General features: G+C 36.2%; 2 protein-coding genes across 6 annotated transcripts in view; one reads left to right on the plus strand and one right to left on the minus strand.

Moving 5' to 3' along the window:
* LOC125652687 (E3 ubiquitin-protein ligase MIB2-like) overlaps window positions 1-3,964 on the minus strand; it is a 28,810-nt gene extending 24,846 nt beyond the window's left edge. The window contains exons 1-2 of one of the 5 annotated variants that reach the window (XM_048885260.2): window positions 1,782-2,633; window positions 111-328 (exon numbers count right to left, since the gene is read on the minus strand). In XM_048885260.2, the coding sequence (XP_048741217.2) occupies window positions 111-312 (202 nt within the window). In that variant the 5' untranslated portion in view covers window positions 313-328; window positions 1,782-2,633. Of the gene's footprint in view, window positions 1-110 lie in introns of all 5 variants that reach the window. The other 4 variants (XM_048882055.2, XM_056150044.1, XM_056150027.1 and 1 more) reach the window with 4 other exon arrangements.
* Window positions 3,965-7,092: 3,128 nt separating this feature from the next.
* LOC125649569 (uncharacterized) lies at window positions 7,093-7,725 on the plus strand. The gene has a single exon (XM_048877237.2). The coding sequence runs from the start codon at window positions 7,093-7,095 to the stop codon at window positions 7,723-7,725; it is 633 nt and encodes a 210-aa protein (XP_048733194.2).
* The last annotated feature ends 2,726 nt before the right edge of the window (window positions 7,726-10,451 follow it).

The raw sequence follows: 10,451 nt of genomic DNA on the forward strand, positions 1-10,451 counted from the left end.
CATAAATATGCTTAATGGGATAGTTTTATTTTAGAATTAAAAGTGTAAACTATTATCATAGCTGCATTATAAATACAGTATACATATATGATTGTGTAATAATCATTTACCAACAGGCGCATTGTCCAAAATGCGAAGATCAAACTTTCCCCCTTTACCAACTCTGCACGTAGACTTTCCTCCCATATCCCAGACAACGTCATATGTTTGGTCCCCGTTGTCCTTGACAACTGTGCCGACGTGTCCCTCTCCTTTGTCTTCATTTCCAAGATTCCAATCTGGACCGCGGACAACTCGTAAACCCTCGGCCATGATTCATGTATTTAGTCTACGGGGTGAAATCAATTACATACATGCACATGTATAAGTTTACTCTAGATTCAAATCTATTTTTCACGTGCGTATTCTACTATGGCCTTAAGATGTAAAGAAAGTGTAAAGGCCCCATATGGTCCCAATTTCTTTTAAATTCAAAGTAAACTGCAAAACTAGTAAAATGATGTTTACATTATTGAGCACGCGTTTGTCCATGTTAAATTACCAATGTCGCAGCTGATCAAGGTCTATAAAGTATCTCCGATTGTGATGTAGTCAAATATGTGCTCTATATTTTCTGTAACCGTAGCTAGCGAAAACCTGTAAAGTAGCCATAACTTTGAGGGAGAGTGGTAATACATGTAACTTTCTCATAGGTTTTCACTCTTGCAACGTCATTTTCAATCTCCTGACAGATACCCTGCATCAAATGTCAAGGAATTCTTAACCCTCACGATCATCCATGAAGTCCATTGCGTTATTTCTGTCTTAAAATACCCGCTCGCTTCGATTATGCAGCCGCCTTATTTAGTTTGTTCCTAAGTCATCGATTTTTTAAACGTTATGACATAACCTAGACATTTTATACGATAAGACGAAGTTAGTGAAACGAATAGATAATGAACTTAGAAAAAAGTTTTTTCCTAAGATATAAATGAGTCTTAATTAAGTTAGCTTTGTGAAATCGGCCCCTGAAATATGGTTTTGCTAAATCATTAAGGAATCATTGAACTTATATTTGTGAATATTGGCTCTCGTTGGGTGTGATCCCGTGGGGACCCGGATTAGAATAGGTCCTCAGTTCCCCTTGCTTGTTATAAGAGGCGACTAAATGGGGCGGTCCTTCGGATGAGACCTCAAAAAAAAAAAAAAAAAAAAAAAAAAAAGAAACACGAGGCTACTCAAAGGCCGTAAGCGCCGAGCAAATGCCTAAATTTTCCAGCCCTTCAATGGCAGCGGTGACGTCTCCACGAGTGAAGGATTCTCAAGAGGGACGTTAAACAATATTTGATTAATTAATCGTTGGGAGTGGAAATTCGCTTACATAATCTCGAACTTTTCAAATCCAACAAGACCGATATTTAAGTTCAATAACCCTATAATATGTAATAAAGGGCGATTTTTTAGCGTTACTATTTTTATCTTCAACTAAATCGAAGATATTTTTAAGAATGGAAAATAAAGTATGAGTAAGTGTTCAGTGTCTCTTTTGACCAATCAGTTTAATTATTGTTTTCTTCTAAAGAATAAAATACTCAGCGATTTTACATACACCTGTGCATTCACTTGTACCCCGATTTCAGACACACAGAACAATGTTTGTCTGATTAATGGAATGATTTCAAATTGGGATAATTTTTGACGACAAGGTCGGTTACTCATTTCTTAACACAATGCCAGAATATAATTTTTCAAATAACCGCTCCACTCAACTTTAATGAAGTTGATTTTCAAAAATCACTTACCTGAACAATAATATCTTATTTTGATATCGACAGCTGTCAACAATGTAATGGATTTTGTTTAAAATGTCCATAGGCACTATCTACATATAATGCTTTGTAATCTTTCCGCGGGTTTATCATCCTCTGGCACTTTGCCATTTGATTTTATGTTCAGATCATGAATTTATTTCATTTTTTCCTCAATCGTTCGTTTCCTTATGAGTCTTGTATGAATTCCCTAAACATGACTGTATACAACCGAGACTATTATGTATTAACAAGATTTTATCGATTTAATGTTAATGTATGAAAACGAAACTCAAATACATACTTCAGATCAAAATTCTTTGCACTAATTATGAAAATGATATGTACTATGCAGGTACATGTATATCAAATGCATGATTATGTGCATTCAAAGTTTACCAATATAAAGTCAGAGCGCTTACCTGCAGTCCTTGTGAAAAAATTAGGAAAATACGTTGATGTATCTACTTTCGTTTTAAATTGTTTACGTTGTAAATTACCACGAATTCTATATTTGTAACGGAAGTCTTATTTATGAAAATTTTCGATATATAATTAATATAAACAAGACTGTTTTCTTCTAGTTCGTGATCCATGCAAAAAAAATGGTTTGAATGTTGTTTCATCAACTGTAATACAAAACTTATTACTTAGATGAAATCATGTCACTGATTTCCTTAGATCAGTGAAACATATTTCCTCTTAACTCTATAAAGTGACCAGGGTGGACAATAGTCCCAACGTCAGAGTTAGTTTGCGCTCTACTTGCAAATTCTGACAGTAACTTATGTCGCCATTAAGATAGTTTCCTCCCATATCAATGACCTCTTCATGCCAATATTCGAGCCGACAAGAAGTTAACTTCGAGAATTTCTGGACTTGTTTAATTTTATTCGTCGTAAAACAAATAAAATTTAAACTTTTTAAACAACGTAAATTTTTGGTTTTAAATGCACTGAACACATATAGCTGCAAATCGAAAGTAGGTAATTAGTTTGCTATAAGCGGGTGATGTGGAAAAGAAAAAAAATTCATCATATATATATATATTACAATATTTCACTCCATCCCCCCTTTCGGAAGGGGTACACAATAATACGCAGATATTGACAAACTCAGGGTTGTCTACAGAAAGGTAACTATGTGACATCTGCAAGAACATGGTATAAGTTAAAATCCATCTTTAACGCCATTGTTTTAGGTCAACCTTGATCTAACACCAGGATTTGGAACAGAGTTGTTTCAAAGGAACTCATTATCTGCAAAAAGTGTATTACCCAAGTATATCTATCTGTGACCAAATTATCTGCATTGTAACCGCTATCTGTAGTGTATCTTTGTAAACATCGCTGGTTCAAAATTTATTAGTATCCTTAAAATGTCTAACACCCAGTCAGACAGCCACGTGATTTTATAGTGGTCATTACGTGTCATTACTTGTTACTTTTACATTCAAATCATCCGATCGTGGAACACCCCAATTCTTTACAATATTGAACAATCGCTGTGTCCATTAGTAGGAAGAAGGAGTCTAATAAAGGCAAATTTTAAGCAGGTCAATATATGGTATACTCGTATCGACCTGTGCCTTTTAAAAAGGAATATACCTCAGTCCCTTTCGGGGTCTCGACTCCATTGGTATTAAAGGAATGGCGTACTACTCGAACATCCATCTGTTCGTTAACCCTTCATAATACGCGTATTTACATGCCTTAGTTGACTTGTTTGTGTACTGTGAAGTATGTATATTACCTACAGGTACCATTTCGCTATATCAGAGATCACATTACAGAGCCAAGTATTCTGATGATTGGCCTCGGCATTTCAATGACATGTAGACCGAGACCAAACTCTATCTCGCACCTTTAAATGTTATTGAGAAAGAAAGAAGGGGAAGAAAAAGAGGAAGAGAGATAGGGAAAGAGAAAAATGAGAGAGGGAGAAAGAGAGATAGTCAAGTTACATGTACAAACTGTATTTAGTGATAAATGTCTCCTCTAGTTCATATTTTTACATTGCAGTGTAAACTTTAGTGGAATAGATATTGGCGATAACAGGAAGGTCTACATACGCACGTCTACATTTTCGCTAACCAAGGGTTTACGATCCGCTCCGCTTCTCTACAAACCCTTGGCAGATTTAGTGCGATTTTCGTAGCCTCAACTTCCAGCATATGATTGGAAACAGTGAAAGTCCCCTGCTCAATCAGAGAACGTGTTACGTTAGATCACGTGCAAAACAAATGAATTTTTAAATACCTACAACTGTCACTCGTTCGTGTATCAAATACATATTCAAACATAGACGGATCGCTGACTTATGACGTCATCCTTCTATATTCATTGTCACGATCTCCCTGCGCCCTCACCGGGGTGTATAGAAACTTATTTCCGGTTATAGAAAGTCATGGTGGGGAAGTATTGTTGTATCGTATATTTCCACAATTCCTATGGGAAGACGAAAAGTTTGGCTGAAACTGTTTGCTACTTCAGCTTTCCAAAAGGGAACGACCCGAATTCCAAACTTTGGAGGTCATAACTTATTGCAGAAGTGAGCAGAGTTGACTCGACATTTTAAATGCGGATACGATGTTCATTTGTTCAATTCATTTCGACAAGAGCTGTCTACTATTTCATGGTATATAATATTACAGGATACTTGCTTCTTATTTTAAGGAATTAAATTGATAAAAAATAGATTACACTGTAGATAATACTGCTCCGTTTATGTAAGTAAGTCAGTAATTTACAAATGTATTTCCAATTTTGGGCCCAAAGGCACCGTGTACAACCGTTACTTTGGGGGAGTCGCTAATGCCACCCGGGGGAGTCGAGTATCTTCGATAATACCCACTTCAGAGTCAGACGAAAGGTAGGTCAGAGCTTTTTCTTGCATTTGTAACCATAACTTCAACAAAACATTTATCGCACGAAACAATACGATATAAGCTACATCTGCATCTGCAATTCGCCTGGATTAACCCGCTAGTTTGTTCAAATACTTAGACACTATTTGCAGAATTGAAATTGTTTGCTGTTGTGGTGATACAAACATTGAATAATATAATATTGACGCAGCAAAAGTTGATAGAATGTAGTCTATATGTATCATTTTACGTTGCTCTTTATTGCTTTATATTCAGAATTTGGAACAATATCCCTTTAATTATAAAAGCTTAGATTGTTTTGCGACTCCCCCTATCTGAATCTTTACCGCATAATCGACTCCTCCCTCCGTTACTTTAACAAATTTAGATAAATCAACCTCATACATTCTTTAAAGAAGAATTTTCCAAAGTTCGTTGACGGATTCATTTATAAATAGCAGACCGAATGTCTCTGACTGGTCCAATGGCCTGCGCCTTGAGACAGTAACTACTCTTAATTACCTTCATAATTTCAATTCAAACACGACGATGATCGGCCTATACATGTATATAATACGATACCGTGTGTAAATGATCGGTATGCACATGTATAAACAATGTGTATTTACCGGAAGTTTTCTATACATCCCGGTGAGGGCGCTGCAAACACAGTAACATTTTCCCGCCAAAGCAAGTCGGCGATCCCTTTGCTTTTGGTCTATGATTCAAACCAATGATGTCACGTGCGCAATTCAGACTCGGTATCTGCGTAAAGAAGTGTATTTTATTTACTACAGTACCGTACCATAAGTTTAATATCAAACATCTCTTGTAATTCGTTGTTTAATGTTCTATCTATCCCAGATTTAGACAGTTGCTTCAGAGCTATTTCCCTCAATATGGAATTCACCTTACACGAGTGGGGTTATTTTTAGACGTAGACTCAACGACTACATATATTTCATGGGTTCACCACATGTTTATTTCCTAAATAATATTCTCACTGATTTCTTTTTCAAGTATGCAATTAATTTAGTTAAATTTATTATTAATATTTTGTATGATTTGCATACCACATTGCGTTACTATCATGAAGGTATTACCATTGCAAACCATTTTAACAGATTTTTTACCAATGTTGCATCAAAACTTGTTGAAAAACTTCCTATTGGCAAAGGGACATTTCTAACATCCGGTTACTTTTTAATTTTTTTTTTATAGAAACAAGGGCCACTGCAAATTTAATCTTAAACATGTAACAGAGGGATTTGTGTCAAAAGAACTCTGTGGACTTAGTGTAAATAAAAGCATGGGCCTTGATGGTATCCCAGCTAGGTTTCTAAGAGATGGCGCAGAAGTCTTAAAATTAACAATCAACAGGGGATGCTTACTCCTCCTAGGCACCTGACCCCACCTCTGGTGTGTCCAGGGGTCCGTGTTTGCCCAACTATCTAATTTGTATTGCTTGTAGGAGTTATGAGATTGATCACTGTTCGTTATCTTCACCTTGCATTCATCATTAACTGTAGTATCTCAGAAGGTAAAGTACCAGAAGAACTCAAGGAGGCTAAGGTTAAACCACTCTATAAAAAAAACGACAGACTCAAAGCTGAAAATTATAGACCAGTAAGTATTTTAAGTATTGTTTCTAAAATTCTTGAAAGAGCAGTTTACACTCAGTTGGAGTCTTTCTTGACAGAGAGCAACTTACTATTTGAGCTACAGTCAGGTTTTAGGGGATCTTACTCCACTTTTCCCCTTCTTTAAAGTTTTAGGTATGTCGGGTCTTTAGTGCGTTTCTCAAAATGGCAGTTAAGAGTCAGGAGTTGATGTTTTGTGAAATAAGCGACCCAGATACGGCGAGCATAGATAACTTTATTATAGTATGAGGAAGTAGCGTATAATTGATGTAAAATTTTAATTGACAGGTCCGAAATCATCCACATTAGTCTGAATTTCGCTGCTGTCATAGGCGAGAAACGACCCCGTGACCTGGACCGGTAAATGTCCCAGTAAAATTAAACGAGTGAAATCAAGACAACGATGACGTATGTCTTTATTTTAAGAACCTGTGGCTTGAAATTTGACATGCAAGTAGTTGAAACATTTTAAAATACATGCAAGGAAAACGACAAATTACGCATAGCATACATAGTTTAAGATTTTTTAGGCATTTGAAGCGAGTGGTTATTTTTTTTTTATTTGGGTCAGAGTTAGACCCCTTTCTTTCTTTATGGCATCATATAATTCGGGCCCAAAACGGGCTTAGCCCCTGTGGATCAAATGATATACATGTACATGTTATTATATTTCATGCAACGAAGTCTCTCTCGAGAATTTTTCACTCACATGGAGACGTCACTACGACCGGTGAAGGGCTTCAAATTCAGGCCTATGCTCGGATACAATCAATCAATTAATCGAACCCCAACCTTTCACATGCGGGGCGAACGCTCTACCTCTAAACTAGAAAAAACAACACATAGTTTGAGAAGTGGTTTTGAGGAAACGAACAAGTTGATCAGCGATCTCCAAGACAAAAATGATAGTTTAGAGTTCGGCATGGGAAAACTTGAGGAGTCGTTGAGGGCCATGGAGCTGGGGAACAAAAGATTAAAGGATGACATGGTGGACTTAAAATTTAGATCGATGAGAGATAATTTGCTATTTTCGAACACCCCGGAAAGGCAGAAAGAAACTCCAGTTGAAACTGAGCGTGTTCTTCCAGACTTCTTGAGAGAGAACCTAATAATGGATGCAGTGCAAGTGGGAAGTCTGAAGTTTGATCGCGTACATAGAACCGCCGGGTCGCGTACACCACGAGTTATAGTCGCACAATTCAATGAGTTCCAGAAGAGACAACTAGTGAAGGAGATGGCTAAGAACCTTCGTGGCACAAACTTCTATATCAACGAACAGTACACTCCAAAAATTGTGGCCGAACGCAAAGAACTGACCAGGATAATTAAGAAAAAACGCGAGGAGGATAACGAAGTAAGACTTGTTTACAACAAGCTGTACATCAACAACCGTCTTTACCGACCCAGCGCGAGTGACCGGCCTTCGGTATAGGAAAACGCTGGGGAAATTCTCAAAATATGTTCCTGGAACATTAATAGACAAATCCATAAAAAAAAAAAAATGATCCATCATTTGTTTCATTATTTAACTCATATGATATTGTTTTCTTGACAAAATGTTAGCTAGATGCAGATAGAGTAAACTCAGGTGACCTATTGAAATTGGTTTTCGTCCGCCGTACGTTAACAATTGAACATTTTTAACTACTTCTTAATAACTACAAGTCCGATTCTTTTCAAATTTGATATGAAGCATCATTGGGACAAGGGGGCATAAATTGTAAATTTCAGGACTCCAGCACCCCTGGGGCCCAAGGAGCGGGCAAAAACTGTCCAAAATTGACCAATTTTCAAAAATCTTCTTCTCAAGAACCACACACATGTAAGAAAAACTAAATGCATAGTGATGTAAAGCAGTAAGGCCTCTACCAAAATTGTAAATTTCATGATAGCCGGGGTAGGGGTTCTGACCCCAGGGTGGGGCCAAACTTGTTATATAGTGTTTATGTGTAAAACACTTGAATAACATCTTCTTTAGTGCTATCGATACTAAATTGAAAGTAAATAGATATTTAGAAAGAACAGGGAGTTCTTTACCAAAATTGTAAATTTGATGATCCCAGGGGTAGGGGTTTTGTACCAGGGTGGGGCCAAAATGGTCAGTTATTAAATGTGTGAACAATAGACATTTTTAATTTCTTGATAACTATCATTCAAATTCTTTTCAAATTTGGTATGAAACATATTTTGAACAAAGGGAACATAAATTGTAAATTTCAGGATTCCTGCACCGCTGGGGCCTTAAGGGCAGGACAAAAACTGACCAAATGTCATAAATTTTCATCTTAAGAACCACACACATGTAAGAAAAACTAAATGCATAGTGATGTAGAACAGGAAGGCCTCTACCAAAATTGTAAATTTCATGATCCCCGGGGTAGGGGTTCTGATCCCTGGGCGGAACCAAACTTGTTGTATAGTGTTTATGTCTAAAACACTTCAAGAACATTTTCTTTAGTGATTTTGATACTAAATTGAAACTAAATGGATAGAACAGGTAGTCTTGTACCAAAATTGTAAATTAGATTTTCCCCAGAATAAGGGTTTTGACTCCAGGGTGGGGCCAAACTTTGTATATATAGTATTTATGTGTAAGTTTGATGATACTGTATAAAATTTAAATGCATACTTGGGAATAGCAGAAAATGATATACAGAAAATGGTGAATTTCACACCCCAGGGTTATGACTTTAGGATGAGTCGAAATTAAAAATTGTTTAACAAGGTACGTTCACACTACAACAGACATTTACTTGTTACTTCTAAGAAATTCTATAAAAACTATGAAAGAAGAATGCGGCGTGAATATTTAAGATATCAGGGTGATAAAATGGAATATTTGAAAAGGAAAACCCAAAAGTATTTTATCGATTTTTTCGAAAGAACAAAAGAAACCCATCGTGTGGACCTAGTCTTGTAGATTTATATGAAAAATTTCAAGCAATGTCGTCCCCAGAAAAACGCACACAGTCCGTAACTGATAACATTTATCCTCCAACAATTGATAGTTCAGCATACCCAGAACTTAACGTGCCAATTACCGCAGCGGAGGTAACTCGTATAATCAAGCGCTTAAAAAAAAGAAAAATCTCCCGGAGCTGATACTTTATTGAATGGATATTTTATTTTATTTGATGAATACCTTACTACATATTTGGTAGAACTTTTAGTTTTAATATTGTATTTTCCTCTGGGATTTTCCCCAATATAGGGTCAGAGGGTATTTAATAGCTCCTGTTTTTAAAAAAGGAGATATCAACGATTGTAATAATTATCGTGGGATTACACTGGTTGCTTGTCAAAACTCTTTACAGCCATACTTAATGAACGATTGAATGTGTGGCCAAGCAATGAAGATATTATTTCTGATGCTCAGTTTGGATTTGAATCTGGTTTTAGTACAACAGATGCAATTTTTGTTTTACATGCATTAATTCATCGAAACCTTGCTAAGGGTAAGAAATTATATTGTTGCTTCGTAGATTATCAAAAAGCTTTTGATAAAAAAGAGAGAAAAATGTTATTTTTCAAATTAGCGAAACATGGTATTGACTGTCAAATGTTAAAAATTATCAAGTCTATGTACTTTAACATTACATCATGTGTAAGACACATTCAAAGGCCTGAGAGTCGACTCGCTATTCATTGTCAACTGGAATAGGTAATCTTGAAGGAGCAAGATAGTAGTAATCAAGGATGACGAACATCGTGTGTGTGAGTTCGCATATGCACGCTTCTTTTAATAGCTAGGATTTATACTTTAATGCATCATGTCTGTGTAAGGTGACTAAATTTGACTAAGTCATGACCACTGTCATTTAAATTACATGTACATATCCAACATGGATGTAAAGAGTCATTGCTAACTGATGATTGTGATAAACAACCCATGATGTACAAACACTACGAATTAGAGGAAATTCATCATGTAGTCATATAGAATTTATATCACAACAGAAAACCCTCAAATAAGCACCACAGTGGTTGTAAGAAGATACCACCCAACAAAAAAGTTTAGCAAATCAATTCCTTAAACTTTAGTCAATGTTACAATGACTATGCAGTTGACATCTGTAAGAAACATCGCTGTTTTTACTGTACTGACTATCCGTACATATTCAGCAACTAGTCATAAAATGCTACCATCAAAACAATAAA

The sequence above is a fragment of the Ostrea edulis genome, chromosome 1 (assembly GCF_947568905.1).
Source record: "Ostrea edulis chromosome 1, xbOstEdul1.1, whole genome shotgun sequence".
Taxonomy (NCBI): Eukaryota; Metazoa; Mollusca; class Bivalvia; order Ostreida; family Ostreidae; genus Ostrea; species Ostrea edulis.

Excerpts from the sequence above, each read along its gene's own strand:
- LOC125649569 (XM_048877237.2), top strand. The coding sequence starts at position 7,093 with ATGCGGGGCGAACGCTCTACCTCTAAACTAGAAAAAACAACACATAGT.